The 18,647-nt window shown below is 44.1% G+C and overlaps 2 protein-coding genes across 5 annotated transcripts in view; both read left to right on the forward strand.

Annotated features, from left to right (window-relative positions):
- The window catches only part of mast3b (microtubule associated serine/threonine kinase 3b), a 30,890-nt gene extending 14,423 nt beyond the window's left edge, over positions 1 to 16,467 (forward strand). For all 4 annotated transcript variants that reach the window (XM_079350306.1, XM_079350307.1, XM_079350308.1 and 1 more), the window contains 23 exons: positions 14 to 92; positions 1,510 to 1,667; positions 3,232 to 3,307; positions 3,583 to 3,792; positions 5,253 to 5,354; positions 5,897 to 6,029; positions 6,629 to 6,696; positions 6,855 to 6,946; positions 7,099 to 7,307; positions 7,472 to 7,610; positions 7,809 to 7,941; positions 8,036 to 8,201; positions 8,470 to 8,571; positions 8,696 to 8,818; positions 9,027 to 9,139; positions 9,533 to 9,699; positions 9,929 to 10,050; positions 10,146 to 10,346; positions 10,462 to 10,688; positions 10,871 to 10,993; positions 11,119 to 11,255; positions 12,077 to 12,261; positions 12,462 to 16,467. In XM_079350306.1, coding sequence (XP_079206432.1) covers positions 14 to 92; positions 1,510 to 1,667; positions 3,232 to 3,307; positions 3,583 to 3,792; positions 5,253 to 5,354; positions 5,897 to 6,029; positions 6,629 to 6,696; positions 6,855 to 6,946; positions 7,099 to 7,307; positions 7,472 to 7,610; positions 7,809 to 7,941; positions 8,036 to 8,201; positions 8,470 to 8,571; positions 8,696 to 8,818; positions 9,027 to 9,139; positions 9,533 to 9,699; positions 9,929 to 10,050; positions 10,146 to 10,346; positions 10,462 to 10,688; positions 10,871 to 10,993; positions 11,119 to 11,255; positions 12,077 to 12,261; positions 12,462 to 13,495 — 4,099 coding nt within the window. In that variant the 3' untranslated portion in view covers positions 13,496 to 16,467. The remainder of the gene's footprint in view (positions 1 to 13; positions 93 to 1,509; positions 1,668 to 3,231; positions 3,308 to 3,582; positions 3,793 to 5,252; positions 5,355 to 5,896; positions 6,030 to 6,628; positions 6,697 to 6,854; positions 6,947 to 7,098; positions 7,308 to 7,471; positions 7,611 to 7,808; positions 7,942 to 8,035; positions 8,202 to 8,469; positions 8,572 to 8,695; positions 8,819 to 9,026; positions 9,140 to 9,532; positions 9,700 to 9,928; positions 10,051 to 10,145; positions 10,347 to 10,461; positions 10,689 to 10,870; positions 10,994 to 11,118; positions 11,256 to 12,076; positions 12,262 to 12,461) is intronic.
- A 453-nt stretch (positions 16,468 to 16,920) lies between these two features.
- ndufa7 (NADH:ubiquinone oxidoreductase subunit A7) lies at positions 16,921 to 18,558 on the forward strand. The gene is made up of 4 exons (XM_079350931.1): positions 16,921 to 17,041; positions 17,284 to 17,333; positions 17,786 to 17,923; positions 18,339 to 18,558. Exons 1-4 carry the CDS (start codon positions 16,991 to 16,993, stop codon positions 18,424 to 18,426), a joined length of 327 nt encoding a protein of 108 aa, XP_079207057.1. The 5' UTR covers positions 16,921 to 16,990; the 3' UTR covers positions 18,427 to 18,558.
- The last annotated feature ends 89 nt before the right edge of the window (positions 18,559 to 18,647 follow it).

The raw sequence follows: 18,647 nt of genomic DNA on the forward strand, positions 1-18,647 counted from the left end.
CCGTTTCTCTCAGAGCTGAGGGCCGGAGATGGTCCCTGGCATCCCTCCCCTCCTCTGGCTATGGAACCAACCCGCCAAGCTCCACTGTCTCTGTAAGTCATCCTAAATCATGGAACCAACCCCCCCCCACCACCACCACCACCCCCCACAATGTCAATAAATGGCGGCCAGGCATTTCTGACACCTCACCCAGCCCAAATAGCAGCATTACAGCTCATGCCAGGAGCGAGATGACAAACCGTTAATTGTTTTCCTCCGTCATCTGCTCGGATTAGTCATTCTCCCGTCTGTGCAGCTCGCCGTTAAAAAGTGAAACACACACGGCCCATGTACGTGTGCTCTGTTAAAGTACAAGACGATGTCAAATGTGCGTGTGGGTGTTTCTGCACTGTTTTGGTTATTAGATGAAATATTTATATCACAGTATTGAATGACAGCTTTTTTTTAATGAAGCCTCACAACGTCACGTTTTTAAAAAAAATGTTTTTCTTTCTTCCTGACAGCCGTAGTGATTTTACCAACTTGGCCTTGAATTGGCGTTTTTTTTTTTTTTTTTTTTCTACATAAATAACCTCGGTTCTCGATGTGGCCTCCCTGAGGGCGCCGCCTTTGTGTCTCCAGGAATTTATTTAAACATCCGTCTGTAACAAAATAACACGTTTATTTGGTGGTAGGTTTGAGGTTTTTTTTTTTTTGGTTTTTTTTTCTGTTGTAAAATGCAGAAAAGAGAAGAAGACTTTTCAGACGGGGGAACAGAGGCTGCATGATCACATAAGTTCAGTTTTGAATGCCCTTTAGGGGATGTTATAAACGTTTTAAATCCACCGTCGTAAAGCTAATTTCAGTCACTACTCTTCAAGCTTTTTGGGACGTTACAATAAAAGTACTCGTAAAAGTGGCTCACAGTTTCTTCCACGAAGGTCTTTGAATACGATGTTTAACGTGGAGAATGTATCTTTAGATCACAGCTGTGATTGTGTTCTTTTACTGAATGAATCAGGGTTCAAATTAATAGTTTGCGTTGGAGATGTCGGGGTGGGGGAGGGGGAAGGGGGGGGGGGCAGTCTGTGGTTCAAGTCTGCCATGTGCGGCTATTACAAAGAAGTTTATTGGATAGACCCCGTCACAACCCAGAGGTCAGCGGGGACAATAGAGTTCTTCAGTGGCCCTCAGTGCCCTCTTTATACTGAGGCCTTTAAACAGAGACTTCACAGATGCCGGCCCTCTGGCCCTCTTCTGTTCAGGACACAGGGGCCGCATAATTAAACAGAATGTTGACAATGTACAACCGTGTCCAGCTTAGCTTGGAAAGAGTTCACTGAGCGCCTTCGTAGACGTGGAAAATCTGAGTCTCTTTAAACATCCACTGTGGCGCCCAAGGCTCTATAAGTGGAGTTCAGGCGGTTGATTTTCTCATGAACATGTGACGTGTTTGACTCTTCTCTGTGTCTCTATGAGGCGTAAAGATGGCGGTGAAATGAAACACTTTGTGTGGACTTGTGTTTGCAGTCGTCCTCGTCCTCCCAGGAGCGCCTTCACCAGCTTCCGTACCAGCCGACTCAAGACGAGCTGCACTTTCTCTTCAGACACTTCCGCAGCACAGACAGCATGGCTGATGAGGATGGTCGGCCAGCCACGGTCATCAGACCTCGATCCCGGAGCCTCAGGTAGCTTTATCCAGACTTGACTTTGTGACAGAATGAGTTTGCAGAAAGGCGACTCCTTGTTTACAGTCAGAAAGTGCAACCGCTCATTATACATCATAATTAGATCTTTGCTTTAAGGCTGAATGTCTTGCACATCTGATGATCAAAAATAACGCGGCACGGTGCAGATGGCCTAGCGTCTGTTTTAAAAGTTTTCAGATTCACATATCAAAGTAATAAATGGCTTTTAAAGCGTTGATGTTTAAATTTTTTTTAAATTTTTTTCTTTGTATTGTTAGTCCTTGAGTAGTGACTCCTTTTTGCACTGTCCATGATGTGCATGGTGTTATTATGTACTCACCGTCAGATGTCTGCAAGACCAAGACAAACTCAAGCAAACAGCATTTGGCGTCTCGGATTGATTGCACGGCTGTTGGCGGGCGGGCGGAGATCTCACTGCAGACCTCTGTGCTTCTGACACCTTGGTGTTGGCTCTGCTGTGCACTGTTTATGTGATGCCTGCATGCTCTGTGTTCTGGCACCATGGTGTGTGCAGTGCGTGGGCATGCTAGCTAACAGAGCGCCTCAGGGATCTTGCTGCTGAACTGTAGTTGAGGGTGGTTGGAGGGGGGGGGAGGGGGGGGAGGCATGATGAGTTGCTGCAGTGTGTGTTGGGCAGCAGCCGTCCACTCTTAACAGAGGCGCCTTTCATGACGGGGAAAAAAAAAGCAGCTCAGGGAGCCTGTTTGCTTGTGATAGGTTTCCCTTTATCTGTTCTGTTTGGAGCTTCAGTGGCATAAATGCTCGAGTGCTGATGCCGTATATGACTAATTAAGTGATGTTGATTATTTACAGATTTTCGCGGTAGAGACATCGAAAAGACAAACCTCGAAACACAGCAGACAAATCGGCTCTCTGAGGCTTTACGAGCTCAGGAGCTGCTGAAATCGAACGTTGGCCCGCAGTATTTCTTCAGCAGGAGGAGATCGAGTGTACAAGTGTAGATGTTGACCTCAGAAGTGATCTCTCAGGCAAACCCAACAGAGAATGTGTTATTGATTTGTTTATGTTTGGAATCGGGCGGGCTGAACTGAATTGACATTTTGGGTCATCTCTAAACGAAGCACGATCACCTCGATCACATAATGACTCCTTCCCAGCTCAGCGGCGTCGACCATTTAGTTACTTCTCAAACTCAACTCAGCGTTATTGATACAGCACCTTTCATGCATAAAACATGCAGCCCAAAGTGCTTCACAAAAGAAAAGACAGAATTAGAACACAAAGAATGTCAGTTTGTTTTGTGTTGACATTAAATGAGATAAAAACAAGAGAAATGTAAAAACAATGACGAAAGGGGAAAAAAAAAAACTTCTATTGATTTGTGTCAGGTGATATGTAAAGAATACATTCATCAACAAAAGAGACTCTGAATCAGAGATGGCTACGAGCTGCCACACACATGCTCACACTCTGACGTATTACATCGTCTTATACAGGCTCATCACATCACATCTTAAGGATGTGAAGTCAACGTCTGTCGAGACCGATCACTTTAAAAAAGACTGATCTGTTTGTGTTGCAGTCCTGGACGTTCGAGTGTCTCCTTCGATAATGAGATCGTTATGATGAACCATGTTTACAAAGAACGTTTTCCAAAGGTAAGGACGAAAACATCCACACTTCTCTCAGCCTTCTTTTGTTTTTCTTTTGTTTCTTGTTTCATGTTTTGTCCCAACCGCATCGAGTTGGTAAAGGAGCGTGAGCGTTTTAAACCGTCTTAGCAGTCGACCGAGTGTTTTTTAAATAACCAACAACTATCAGCTAAAACCACCACTGAAATGTAACCATCATTCGCTTCCAAGGGGAGTAAAAATCTTGCTTCTTGGACCTGACATGCTGTAACTCTGTGCTTGTGTGCTTGTTCCTCCTGCAGGCCACGGCCCAGATGGAGGAGCGCTTGTTCGAGATAATCACCCACTGCTCCCCAGACAGCTCCCTCCCGCTGGCCGACGGGGTGCTGGGCTTCATCCAGCACCAGTTGGTGGAGCTGGTCAGAGACTGTCTGGACAAATCCCAGAAAGGCCTTGTGACTTCACGCTACTTCGCAGAGCTGCAGGAGAAGCTGGAAAAGCTGCTTCACGAGGTGGGGGAGACTGCAGGACTTCGGGTGTCAAAAGGGCTCTGATAGCTGCAAGATGTGGTTTTTGTAATTATCCAGAGAGCTGCGACCTGTGAACTCGTCATGTGTCACAACATGCGGGGCGGTTATGAAAGCTGATTTTATTGGAGTCGGGGTGCAGTCAGGCGCGTCACTCAATAACTGTCTGATAGCCAAAGGCACACAAAATAGAACAGGTCGTGGAAACTGCCAGAGATGGCGAGCAGTCTTTTTTGTAACAGATCTTATCTGTGTAGTGATAAAATGTTAGTTTCTATAGCAACCTCTTCCCCTGTTCCTCGGCATGCTGTCAGACAGAAGGCACGGCCGACTCGCTGTACCTCCAGCTGAACTGATAAGTCTGTTCCCATACAGTGGAACAAATGCCGACGTACACACAAACCTCAAAACACACTTTTTGTTGGTTTGCAAAAGCCGTCGGTGCGAAAGATTCTGAGGAGTTGAAGTAGGCAGAGATACTAAATAACTGTATTTGGTAAAAGCTGTAACGCTTTTCGCTCTTCCCTCGGAAATCGATAAGGTTACAGGATCTTTTTTTTTTTTCTTTCTTTCTTTTTTTTGGCAGGAGAGATGAGAAGTAATAAACTCTTGCAACACCACCAATCTAAGCAATAACAGCAGCGTTATTGAGAACGACACGTGAACCTAATAATGGAGCTCTTCATTTGTCAACTTCAAGACTTTGTCTACATGACATGTTAGCTCAGGCGCTGCATTAAATCAAAGAGTGTATTAGATGGTGACTGGACTGTTGGGAAAGTTGAAGGAATCGTTTGACATTTTAAAGGCGCTCGTCTGAAAATCTTCTTCATCGAGGATGGAGCCAGACTCGTTCGTACCCAGTTTGTTTATAACCAGCGAGCAACCACAGCTTTCCATGTTATGCATGTGATGTTACCATAGGCAGACTGCAGTTAGGGCCACTCAGTGGAAGAAATAAATAAAGGGGACATTAGAAATAGATGAGTTAAACTCAGAGTCCACTGTTGTGTGATTGGCTCTTTTTAGAAGCTACTGAAAGATTAAGTAAAACTAACAAACAAATGGAAATACAGAGAAACAACTGGGTCCTTCGCCCATATAAACCTTATTTTATAAATTGTGAGGATCTTGAGTCCAACCGATTGAAATTCAAGTAGATATTCCTTTTTTGGTTTTAGTCCCTTCTTTGTCATGTCCACGACTGTCACGCCCACGGTCCGGTGAAATAGTGATGTCATTGAAAATCCTCTATACAGATGTTGTCATGGTCAGGCTGTACATGCTTATGACTGTCAGTGTTTTATTCAAACAGTGGCGCTCCAGTTGACTCAAAACTTATCGTGTGCTTATAACCGGGGTTGATTGTTTGGCATTTTGTGACAGCCCAGTCGGATTAAAGTGTTACATAAACAAACTGCTTCCTGCTCTCGCATGTTTTCCAGGCCTATGAGCGCTCGGAAAGCGAGGAGGTACCCGTCATCATCCAGCTGGTGAAGAAGATCCTGATCATAATCTCTCGGCCAGCTCGGCTCCTGGAGTGTCTGGTAAATTGAAGTGGGGGGTGTGGGGGGGGGGGAACATCCCTTCGTAATTGAAAATGAGATTACTTAGGCTGGAATGAGTTAGAAAGTCAGTTCAAGTTTAAGTAGGTCTTAGTTTTGGTGGTTACTGACCTTTGATCCCTTCTTTCAAAGTGGAAATGTGTCACCAGAACGTGAAGGGAATGATCTTTGAAGACAGTCTGGCAGAACGACGTTGTAGATGAATGTTTCCTGTTACACGTGTGGATCAGTCAGAGTAACTGGGCTCTGCAAAAACCTTTTGTTCTGCTTTGAAATGTGCTTCAGCATCACCAATGAAATTGTCACTTTCATTCTATTGATGTAGTGAAAGTAGGCTGAGTCGGTGACATAAAACAGTCTCAACAGATGAATCCTTCAAAGAACACATCAGACCACAGTTGTTTTCTTTTTTTACCTGTGAGACAGATTATTAATGAGCCTTTGTTGTTTCCTGCCCTGAGCTTTGTCTGGCAGGATGATGGCGTCAGTCAGCCCTCGTTAATGAGACTTGATGTTGTTGACAGGAGTTTGACCCAGAAGAGTTCTATCACTTACTCGAGGCCGCAGAGGGTCACGCCAAAGTCGGACGGGGAATCAAAACGGACATCCCGCGGTACATCATCAGCCAGCTGGGTCTGACACGAGACCCGTTAGAAGGTAAATGATACTCCAGAACATTCAGCACTACACGCGCACAAAGATCAGACTGTCTGCACGGAACAGGAGGATGATGTTATATTAGATCAAACATTATTTCATTTATTTATATAATGCTTCAAATAAACCAACAAGAGTCGGGATAAAGTGCTTTGTGGTGGGTTAGCATCTTTGTCAATCAGTCCGACAGAATCAAAGCAACTAAATAGTCAATAATAAAGAATGTTAAAAAGAGAGAAGGATAAACTGCCATGTAAAACACCTCGAATGAAAATGAATGAAAAGAGATTAAAATCTGAGATATAGGAAGTGAGAAGAAGATGACAAGACAGGAAAGTAAAAGTCAAAGACAGTGAAGTCTAAATATAAAAGACGCAAGAGGAATAAATGACTGTCCTCACACGGTTCAACAGAGACTGAGCTCACTGAAAAGTCCTGAACGATGTAACAAGAGTAACATGGACGGAGAAAAGCAGGCGAGAGGTTGAAGCTTCTTCAATGCCTAACTCTCTCTCGCTCTCTCTTTCTCTCTCGCTCTCTCTCTCTCTCGCTCGCTCGCTCTCTCTCTCTCTTTCTCTCTCGCTCTCTCTCTCTCTCAGACATGGTGCAGCTTGACCAGTATGATGCCAGTCATTCCATGTCAACAGAAACGGATGCTAGCGTGGAGGTAAACGTTTCACATGTATTACTGTTAACTGATAGACGTGTGCACAGATAAACATGAAGCTGAACATAACCTTCTGTTGTGAATACAGATAAACACTACATGTTTTAAACCCGCCCATGAGGAACCTTTGGCATCATGTTTCTGCTTTCTCTCTGTAGAATAAGGCCCCACAGACGCTGACCCCGACGAGAAGGAAACCTTTTGAGAGTGATTTTGAAACCATCAAACTCATCAGTAACGGAGCTTACGGGTAAGACCTCTGCTTTTCCTTGCCTTTGCGCCTCACTTTTCCAAACGATTTCGCTGCTCTCCTTTCCAATGAGAATATCCACGGTTCCTGATGAGTTGACTTTACCCGGCAGTGCGTAGATGGAGGCTGTAATCTGTGCCATGTTTTCACAGGGCTGTGTATCTGGTCCGGCACAAGGAGACCCGCCAGAGGTTTGCCATGAAAAAGATCAATCGGCAGAACCTGGTCCTGAGGAACCAGATCCAGCAGGCTTTCGTTGAGCGGGACATCCTAACGTTTGCCGAGAACCCCTTCGTTGTCTCCATGTTCTGCTCTTTTGAGACAAGACGCCACCTGTGCATGGTCATGGAGTATGTGGAAGGTAAACCAGAGAAACAGGTGTTTGATTTGGCTCTGTCTTGATTGGCTCAGAGTCAGTGGTAGTTTAGAGAGATTCTTAGAACTGGACGCCAATAAAGAAATTAGACCAGGGAAGAGGATTAAAAAATAAACAATGCCCATGGTTTTCTGGTTTGTTTCATCAAGGTGGAGATTGTGCCAACCTACTGAAGAACATGGGCCCGCTGCCTGTAGAAATGACACGATTGTACTTTGCTGAAACAGTCCTGGCTCTGGAGTACCTTCACAACTATGGCATCGTGCATCGAGATCTCAAACCTGACAAGTAAGAAAAACCTACTCCCACTTCAAATCTGTTCAAGATTGTTGCAGGAGGCCAGCATGGCCTAACCCAGTTTCCATTTCTGTAGCAATTTATTAAATAAGAGGAAGTACGAGTAAGATTTGTCGTTCCTGTTTGTAAACAAATTGATTAAAAAAAAAACACACATTGATTTTGCTGTTGTCTTTTCCTGTCCGACAGTTTGTTGATTACATCGATGGGTCACATCAAACTGACAGACTTTGGCCTTTCTAAAATTGGCCTGATGAACATGACCACGAACCTGTATGAGGGTCACATGGAGAAAGACACAAGAGAGTTCATTGACAAACAGGTGAGTGTCAGGGCCGAAGAAACTTCACTTTACTCTGCGCTCAACGCCAGTTTTCTCTTCTCCCAAACTCACCTGTGTTTCTCTTCCTGTGCAGGTTTGTGGCACTCCTGAGTACATCGCCCCAGAGGTGATCCTCAGGCAGGGCTATGGGAAGCCAGTGGACTGGTGGGCGATGGGGATTATCCTCTATGAGTTTCTGGTCGGCTGTGTTCCGTTCTTTGGAGACACACCGGAGGAGCTTTTCGGGCAGGTCGTCAGCGGTGAGCATAGAGAAGCGTAATCATTCAAAGAAGTAGAGCAGTATCTTAAACAGCTACACATTATGTTACATCAGTTATCTAACTTTAAAACGTTACTTTAAAAATAATGTAAAGTTGTAGGTTAGAGGCCAACATATGAACGTGTCTGAGGTCCATAATTCAACCTGTGCTGTGTTTAGTCACAGGTTCATGTATTGCAACAGAAGCTTTACCAGAGGGTATTAAATGCTTTTGTGATTGTAAACCTGTTTTACATTTTTCCCCCCAGATGAAATCATTTGGCCCGAAGGCGATGATGCTTTACCCACTGAGGCCCAGGACATGATAACCCGCCTGCTCAGGCAGAGTCCTTTAGAGCGACTTGGAACTGGTACTCCTCAGTTTACTGCTCATTAACACACGACAGAAGGGATTAGATCCGTCTTTGGAATTGTATTCAATAAATGAACTTGTTAATTGAAACTTGCAGCAGTGACAATACCTCGCGTTTGTAGGTGGAGCCTCGGATGTCAGACATCACCCCTTCTTCCTGGGTCTGGACTGGAACGGACTCCTGAGGCAGAAAGCTGAATTCATCCCTCAGCTGGAGGCGGAGGATGACACCAGCTACTTTGACAGTAAGTCACAGTTTGAATCATTTTGTGTTCAAAGCAGCACATCCTCACGAGACTAAAGAGGGAGTCCTTAAAACACTTCAGATACTTGATCTGTTGGTGCTCAAGTGACAGCAAGGTGCAGCATTTATGGAGGCTGTTTAAAGACAACCAGTTTACAAACTGGGACGGATCATCTTCTCTGAATGTTCTCGCCTCTTCCTGTTTTCAGCTCGATCAGAGCGTTATCATCACTTAGCGTCTGATGAGGACGAGGAAACTAACGACGAAGAGTCTTCCCTGGAAATCAGACAGTTTTCTTCCTGGTCCCATCGCTTCAGTAAGGTAAGGGCTGATAATATACAACATAAAAGTCAACACAGTGTTAATGAATACGCTCGTCATGGTGTCTCTGGTGGAAGTTGGCCGCTTCAGTACCAGATGCAGAAGGCTTTGCATGATAGAGAAAAGACATTCAGCTCGCTATGTTAACAATAATAATAATTATAATAACCAAAATTATAAAATAAAAATAATAAAGCAGCAAGTCCAAGTCAAGTTCAAAGTCACATTTTTCGGCAACTTAAGTGCAACTCGAGTCCAAGTCTGGAAATCAAGTCCCCGTCTCTGCGTCCAGTTCAGGCGAAAAGCAGAGGGACTCCATGTTGGCTGCTGGACAGTACTTCAGTGCTCACCTTGGCCCGCTGATTCACGACAACTTTCCTGTTCAATTTTCAGGTCTACAGCAGCACAGAACATCTGGCAACGCCATCCAACCTGAGCTTCTCGTCTGACCGCAGCCACAGTGAGGAAAAGGAAGACCGTGGAGACATGGGAGTGACCAGTCTCTCCCTGAGCCCGGCAGAAAGCAGCGTGGAGCGAAAGCATGCTGGACGCATGGCCAGGTCGGTGCGAGCTCCGATGCCTCGCTTCTATCGTGCTCTTTTTGATGTGCATCTTGAGGCCTTGTTTTTGTATTAGCACCTTATTGGTCTGAATTGTTTCTGACCTGTTCTGTCAGGACTCTGTTGTGTCTGTGTAAAGGCTTCAAGTGATCCAGTACAGTGTCGTCTGATCACTTTGACTCTTGCACCAGTCGATTTACCTGTCCAACTGGTCTTTGGTTGTTCGTAGCCTTCGCCCTCGGGCCTCCTCCAGCTCCTCCCAGTCTGAGAGGAGCACCAGTCCTCTGGTCATGAGCAGCACCCACAGCCTGGAGACGATGCCCCGTTTTGCCCTTTCCACGGATGATGAAGGTTTGTCCAAACTGACCGTTGCACAACACGTACCAGTCATTCTACTAGAAGCATATGGGACCTTTTGTTCACCCTATGACCCGTGTTTCTAACAGCTGAGGTGGTTGTGTCAAACCTTCGGAGGATCAGGATTCGCAGCAACAGCACTGGGGCCAAACACTCCTCCCCCAAAGAACCGGCCGCCCCTCGACGCTTCGGTAATCAGCTGGAGACACCAGACAGACAGAGGCTTCCCTGTGGAGGGAAGGTCCCTAAGTCTGCCTCTGTCTCAGCTCTGTCTCTAATCATCACGACAGGTATAAGGCTTCTATTGTTTGGCCCTGACACAATAATAACATGACTGTTTTGATCCGAGGCAGGTTGCCCTGTTCTGTTGGCACTCAAGGAAAATGTTTGTTTTTTTTCTTCCAGATGACTCACCAGGTGGACTTCAGCCCAGCCCGATCTCCCCTCGCTCTCTCTCTTCCAACCCTTCGTCCCGTGACTCCTCCCCCAACCGAGACCTGTCACTCAGCCCCGGCAGCAACAAGCCTCCTATTGTCATCCACACTTCTGGAAAGAAGTACGGCTTCACCCTGCAGGCCATCCGGGTCTACATGGGCGACAGCGACGTCTACACAGTGCATCACATGGTGTCGGTGGGTGTCACAAAACAAACTTCAGCTTTCATGTGTCCGCTTGTGTTTTAAATACCATGTGTCCGTATGTAGTGAATGACCTCACTCTCATGACAACAAACCAAAGAACAGGGTATAAATGTGCTTATGTAATGCTCAAATGATCGCCTCTCCGTACACTCACTGTGTGGCTGTTTGAACAGAGTGTGGAGGAGGGCAGCCCGGCCCACCAGGCCGGCCTCTGCACTGGAGACCTCATCACCCACGTGAACGGAGAGTCTGTCCAAGGCTTGGTCCACACTGAGGTGTTAGAACTGCTACTGAAGGTAAGAAAAACAATAAAACCCCCACAGTGATTGCTGTGAGACTTCATCCCTCCGTCTGATATTCTGTTCAAGTTTTGATGACTCCTGAACGATGGACTCTTCTTTGCTCTCTATGACATGTGCAGAGTGGCGGCAAGGTGGCGCTGCAGACAATCGCGCTTGAGAACACGTCAATCAAAGTAGGTCCAGCTCGAAAGACCAAACACAAAGGCAAGATGGCGCGGCGCAGCAAAAAGAGCAAGAGGAGAGATAATTATGACAGGTGAGGATCCGAGGTTGTGCTGCGTCTCAGCCTCTGCTCTACACCTTTCCTCTTATTTGTTTACTTTAAGAAGTTGGAAACAAACCTGCAGATGTCAGTGCTCTGCCTCCTGTGATGTACCATAGACATACTCACAGTATGCTCATACTATGCAGTATGTCTATTGGATGGGTTAAAGGCAGGGTAGGTAATTTTCGCCAGAGATCTCCACACTTTTTAATATGTAGGTTGAAATTGTCTTTATGTCCTGATAGTGACTAATAATTCATGTGCTCTGAAAAATAAACAAAAAAAATCTGTCATCTGTAGCAGCTGTAAAGACGTAAAACACTCGACCACGTTTTATAAACCAATCAAGCCTCTCTACCCCATGCATGCACGAGCCCACAATCAAAGAATGAGCTGAAATCTGCTTCTGGGTCAATGGTGCTGCTGCGTGTAAGTGAGGGGCGTGGCTTTAGAGGGAGCACAGAGGGGAGGAGGTGGGTGAATACTGAGAACGGAGAGGATGCTACTTTTAAAGTCAGTTTTTAAAAATCACCAACCCTGCCTTTCATATTTTTTTCCTTTTCAGTATGATGTAGCTACAGAATATATATGGTGATGAGAGAGAGCGCTGCGTGGTTCAGATTGGTGGATCTTATCAGTTGTGATTAGTTATCTAATACAGGTCACTTTGTTGTTTATTTGGCATGTTTCCTGCCAGTTATCTTGGCTGTTGGTATCTTTTTTTTTTTTTTTTTTTTTCCTGCTGGACAGCCGCAGGTTCTGCTGTGTAACGTAAACCCTGGTGTCCTACATCGGACTCATTTATCTTCTAGGCGACGAAGCATCTTGAAAAAGCTGTCGAAGCAGAGCACGGTGATCCACAGCAGCCGCAGCTTCTCCTCAGGACTCCACCACTCTGTTTCCTCCAGTGAGAGCCTTCCAGGCTCCCCGACACACAGCCTCTCCCCGGGCCCCTCCACTCCATGCCGAAGCCCTGCACCGGACCATCAGACCTTTGGTGAGCTCAGTTTGTCTTGACAGGAGAGGATGTAGTTCGCTTGGACAGTGGCCTATGTACACACTTTATTGTTCCATTAAGATGTTGTGTGGGTCTATGATGAGCATCTTTAAGAGAGGGAGCTGTAAGCAACAATGTAAGAAAGTTTGAACTTAACCGTGTTTGCAGTGTCTGAATCCGTTTTCACCTCTGATTCCCAGAAAATAATTCACCTCAGAGCACGTCTCCCTGCTCCAGCTCTCCCAGTTCCCCAGCTGCACACATCCGGCCCAGCTCTCTGCACGGCCTGGGCTCTAAACTCAGCACGCAGCGCTACTCAAAGGTAGGCCGCCGGAAGTCAACCAGCAACATCCCCCCTTCACCCCTGGCCTGCAACTCCTCGTCTTCCACCCAGCCTCTTTCTCCGCAGCGATCTCCCTCGCCACTCTCAGGTTTTGCAAAAACCCTTCACGCATACCACGGTAAAACTCTGTCCCCACCCACCATCGTCAGACACATTGTCCGGCCACGAAGCGCGGAGCCGCCTCGATCTCCCTTGCTGAAGAGGGTACAGTCAGCTGAGAAGCTCTCGGGTGTGTACCACGCTGAGAAGAAGTCGTATGCACCCCGCAGGCACACACTGGAAGTGCCGTTTTACGGTGAGACAGAGCTGCTGGGCGACTCCGAGGCAGAGGGCGCCTGTGGAGGCTCCTACATCGGAGGATACATGGGCAGCCAGAGGGTTGAGCGGTCCGAGCAGCTGGTTGTGATGCGGAAACTCAACCTATCAGAGCGGCGAGACTCCTTTAAGAAACAGGAGGCGGTGCAGGAAGTGAGCTTCGACGAGCCGGAAGAGAAAAGCAGCACCACAGTCACCGTGACAACATCTCCAGGAAATCAAACACAGCAGCAGAAGATGGCCTGGATCCTCACCGGACCCCAAACCAGTGAGGAGGTGGAGCTGGAGGTGCCTATAGTGAGGAGGTTCACACTGGTACCTCAGATCGCCGTGCAGGGCTCGACGGAGAGCGAGGGGCAGGACGAGTGGGAGCCGTGTTCAGATGGAGAGGGGACCAACGAGAAACCGGAGCTGGAGGTGGGAATCTCTTCATCTCAGCCTCAGCAGGTGGGACGTCCTCCTGCTGAGAACAGCTGCAGACAGGCAGCAGAGACCTCCTCCTCATCAGGTCCTCAGATCGGACCCTCATCAGAGGGCAGAGACGAGACTGATAAAAAAGGGCCTCCGAAGAAGTGACATCACAGCGCTCATTTCAACTGACCATATCGTTCTTTCAAGTGTTTAGAAAAGTGGTGAACTTGTGAACAAAGTTGTCATGCTGACAGAGAGTGGAGGAAGTTTTTACTTGAATTTTGTAATTGTAAATATTAGCCTCGAGGCATTGCAGACTATCAAGTGTTATTTATTACATTTGTGAACGATGATGAGTCATTAAAGGGAGAGAGGAAAGTTAACAGTGGTTGTATAGTCAAGGCTCAACATTTTGTATCCATACTGTACAAATGGTGTTTTTATGTCTTTGGACTGGACTGGGATTTTTTTTTTTTTATAAACGTCTATTTTTTAAAGAATTGCTGCAGTACAGAATTTGATATTTGCTAACGTTGGGTGTCGTTGTTGAAGGACCAAAAGGTACAAGAAGTCATTTCTGAATCTGAATTTGTGTTTATATTTCTTTTCTTCTTTACATTATCAACACAGCTTCCAATGATGTTTTACCGCATTTATTTATTTCTCAGAAAAGAAAAAAAAAAAAAAAAAAAAAAAGCAAGAATGGCTTTTGGTTCACACTGTGAGCAACATGATTACTGCTTCATTTTCTGATCAGCCAGGCTTAGACTGTCGTATAGAACTTCAACTCTCGGTATCTGCTGTCTTGTGTTGGCACTCAATCGTACAAGGAAAACACAAAAGTTACCAGTCACTACTTTGCATGCTGGAGAATAAGGCTCACGTTTAAATATTGCTTTAAACCGTGACGCTTCGCATGCCTGAAATCCTCCATTCTTACTTTTTGACTGGTTAACCATTGGTTATAAAACAAACACGAGTAGGGACGGAGGCTGTGCTGCATGGAAAGCTTAGTGTGGCTGATGTTTCTCTTGACAAATTAAAGTACTTCCACTGACTCATTGATCATTTTTCTTGCAGTTTGAATCCAAAGTCGAACTTTAAAGTTGATGTAAACACTTGATGACGCTGACTTATTAAAAGGGTATTTATTATGTGCCATGCTGTCAGTGCAGTGTCCTCAAAGCCATATCTTTGACGTCAATTTTATTCATGTTTTTGTCTTGTAATCTCAGAATGAACAGGTTTCTGTGTTGGTTTTTTATTGCGTTCTTGACAACATGTACTGAAAATGAAGCTCTGGATGATTGCACAACATACCACTCTGCTTTGTGGCTATTCAATAACAAACTTTCTAATACCACACACTGAAAAATGTTTTGATTACTGAACACCTGCTCACATCTGCAAACGACGCATCATTAAGGCTTTTCCTCTCGCTGTGAAAACGTCGTACTCAAAGCATGCAAAACACTGAGCGGCCAAAATCAAAGTCTTATGTCTTCTGAGCATGGAGGGAATCATTTTTGTTAAAAACCTTTTGGTATTTATTTGTTGGTCTAAACTTACAAGACATTTTGTACCTGGAAATGTATTTGATCCTTGTATATTTTTGGAGTATTTTTCTGAAACTGTAGCTTATGTCTTTTTTTTTTTTTTTCATGAGCATGCAGGAGATGCCATGCATAAAAATGTATTCTTACTTTAGTGATGTTTACATCAAAGGGAAAAGTGCACTAATGTATTTTGACATGTATTTTTGTAGGTGACTGTTTAAAGTGAACTAAAATTGGCAGAGGGAAACCCTTCCATTGAATCCAAACCCAGGGCTTCTTTGAACAAATGTTTGATGTCTTTGTATCGTACAAATATCGATGTACTATATTTTGATAACAAGTTGCGTGTACAACTCTTAATGTGTTCAAGGACAGAGTGCACAGTAACAACTGAGGCATGAGGATTTGAGGAAGCCAGTGAGGAGGGAAATATCTGTTGAGATTCTGACCAGTATTTGACATCCAGTGCAGACGTTATTCACTTTTTACCACCGCAGAGGTTTGAAGTCTGATTTGATCGTAGCTGTTGCTGGATTTTGTACACACTTTCTGTTGAGTCTTGTGTTTCTAAAGCTCCATAATTAAAGTCCTCCTTTCACAAAAAAAAACCCCTCTATCTCATGCTGATGTCCTCATGGGATGCTGTCATGTAAAATTGTTTACAATGAATAGACATGCTATGTACTGTATAGACAGTGTTCATCCTGTGGCTGTATATGATGAAACTACTCTCTTTGATACCATTGAAGAAAAGCACACTCAGAAGTGATCCTGTTTTCTTTTTTGTTTTGTTCTTTTGAATCTGTTCATAAAGAGTAAGAGTAATTTAGCTCTAAGCTGGGAAGCTTTTAGTGATTTAAATGCATTTAATTAACCTGTCAGGTCTGCTTTTGTAGATTTCAGTTCACGGAGAAACAGTTTTATAACTGGGCGAAGGGCTGAAATGAGACATGGGGAACAGAGTTTGTACATTTGCACATTTAAAAAAGATGTCATACAGGGAAGTAATGCTGCAGAGGGATGATTTACTACGACTATGTGCTTATGTAACACAACAAGATAAAATCAAACTATAACTGCCAATTCAACACCATTTACACAATTAAGTCCAATTTGCACAGAGTGAGTACTCAGTATTTTCAAAAGGCTTTATAGTTCAAGTATTCATCTCTGAAACTTTGCTTCGAAAATTCTAAATGGGATTCATCTTTACATAGCATAAACACCTGGTTTCTTATTTGAATGTAATTGTAGCTGATGCCTGGTTGATTTTTTTTCTTAGTGGAAGTCTGTGCTGCCTCTGTAACATCTCACAGTGAAGTGACTGAGTGTAAAGAAAAAGCGTCGGCTGTCGGAGTTCAGCAAAGATTCTCAGCTTGTGTTAAACTTACTCTTCAGAACAAACGGGCAGGATAAACCGTAGTACATGTGCACGTGTTCTCCTGTTTACTCCTCTGTTCAGTGCATGCTGCATGAAGACAAGCACACATCTGTAATACTTGATGCATGGTATACCGGCGCGGTCGCCCTGTACTGTGTTTTCTTGTGCAACAAATAAAATTTGTATTTCTCTTTGACTCATCCTGTGTCTGACTCACACTGTTGCTTAATGCTTATATAATTCATCATTGCTAAGCTCAGTGCTCTGCCACAGCTCTGGTGAGGGAAAGTATGTCAGCTGTAACAAATCAAGCATGTTTACAAAATCTCTCACTAATTTGAAAGCTATAAAAGGACGGATAATACTTAATGTAAAAAGATGTATTGTGCATTGCATTTCTATCTCAGTTCATTGTAATGTGAACATTTATTTTATTTTCTCTATAACTTTATTAAGACAATTTGCTGAATATTTAGAAATAATACGAAACTAAAAGTATGAAATCCCTCATTAATTGATGTTTTATCTGCATAATGGCTTGAAATATTTGCTGATTTACTTTATTATTATAATTTAGTAATGATTCAGTTACCGTATACAGTAAGAGTAATTGAGTAGTAAAGCTGCAGTTTTACATCCAGACCACAAGGTGGCAGCAGACCGACCAAATACTTTATTTAATATAATAGAAGAAGAAACTCCGTGTCCTTCACAACAGCAATCATGGCGACTGCTACTAAACTCATCCAGAGGCTCCGTAATTTATTATCTGGGGTAAGAAAAACCTTTCCAGATTCATCTCTGTCTGTCCTGTTAGAGACTTACTAGTTCATCTCTGGATGATACCGAGCAGCTAGCATGTCAGATTAGCACTGAAGTAGTATGAAGAAGCCAGTGAGCTGGGCTAGTTTAAGATAGCTGGCTGCATATATTGGAAAAGGTTAGTAGTTTTGTTAGAATCTGTTTTCATTAGTTACAGTGTATCATGTTAATTTACTCGTGGTTTTACTTTTCAGCATGACCTGCAAGCCAAGCTGCAGCTGAGATATCAGGAGGTTGCAAAAAGGTAAGTTAATAAAGTTACTCTGTGAATGACTCTCTTACAGTTAGCTGATATCACTTTGATAATATCACAAACTCAATATAAGGTCAGTCTGATTGTCACAGTGGTGGTGATGTTTGATTCAGCAGCTTCACAGTAGGGTGGACGATGGGCAGCTTTTCTCTAGTTTTACTTAAATGTAATAAGCTGCATCTGTCATTAAAAAAACTATAAATACTACTGAAGGAGTCATGTTATCTACTGAAAGATTTCATTTCCAATGTAAGATCATCCCTGAACTGGCCTGTTCTTCTGGCACTGAATGTGTGCCCCTCAAGAGAAGGGAAACTAATTCAGACACGAGCTATTCACTTCCACAAGTATACCACTTTAACTTGTGTTATTTGTTTAAAATATTCCCTGTGGACAACTTTAAGATGCACAGGTACATTTTGTGTGCAATGCTTTTTCTCTAGGACACAGCCACCACCCAAACTACCCGTAGGACCGAGCCACAAGTATGCCAGCAACTACTACTTCACCAGAGATGGACGGAGAGAGTCTGTACCCGCTACTGTCGTCATGTCCTCACAGAAGGCTCTCACAGCTGGCAGGTAAGTAGATCTGTGCTGGTAGTCTATGTTTGAACCAGATGAGGGTTTTATTACAATGTTCATAGCACACATCTTAACAAAGGGGAATTAAGATAACAAGCAGACCTGATCAACCTGGCAGGATTATTCACATTTTTCCCTTCACAAGCACTCTTGCTAAATCAACTTTTGGGAAACAATGTCAAGTCTTACTACAAAGGTCTGAGAGATGTCTGCACATTTTGGCAGCACAGAAGAAATCTGTTGTATGATCAGCTGAAGATGTTTAGAAGTTAAACCAGCATGCTTACATGGAAAACATTAGAGCTAAAGTATTTGCCATCTTTAAAGCCCATGATAACTGAGAAGATACGTTTTGAAGATTGATAGAATTGCTGCATAAATTTCCTGAAATATATTATCTTTTTTCTTCTAGTCAAGTAGCTGAAGTCTCAAAGCCTCCAGTGACCCCGGGTGCTGTGTATAAGGAGCCTTCTCTCTCCACAGACCAACCCTACCTTTAAGCAGCAGGACTTTTCCCATTCAGCACCAACCGCTTCATTTATCCCCAAAACCTGCTCCAGAGGCCCGACCAATGCGTGCACTGGTTGTATCCTGTAAAATACCAAGTGTGAATAAACTGTGTTCTATTTAAACTTGTTTGTGAAACTTTCTTGTCTTGTTAATTAATAAAAGACAAAGGGAAAGAGGGATTATGTAACTTAAATAATATGTTTAAGTGTTA

The sequence above is a fragment of the Symphodus melops genome (genome assembly GCF_947650265.1).
Source record: "Symphodus melops genome assembly, chromosome: 8".
In the NCBI taxonomy this organism is placed as follows: Eukaryota; Metazoa; Chordata; class Actinopteri; order Labriformes; family Labridae; genus Symphodus; species Symphodus melops.

Excerpts from the sequence above, each read along its gene's own strand:
- ndufa7 (XM_079350931.1), top strand. The coding sequence starts at position 16,991 with ATGGCGACTGCTACTAAACTCATCCAGAGGCTCCGTAATTTATTATCT. Across the intron at positions 17,334-17,785 it reads TATCAGGAGGTTGCAAAAAG|GACACAGCCACCACCCAAAC; the intron begins GTAAGTTAATAA and ends CTTTTTCTCTAG. Across the intron at positions 17,924-18,338 it reads AAGGCTCTCACAGCTGGCAG|TCAAGTAGCTGAAGTCTCAA; the intron begins GTAAGTAGATCT and ends TTTTTCTTCTAG.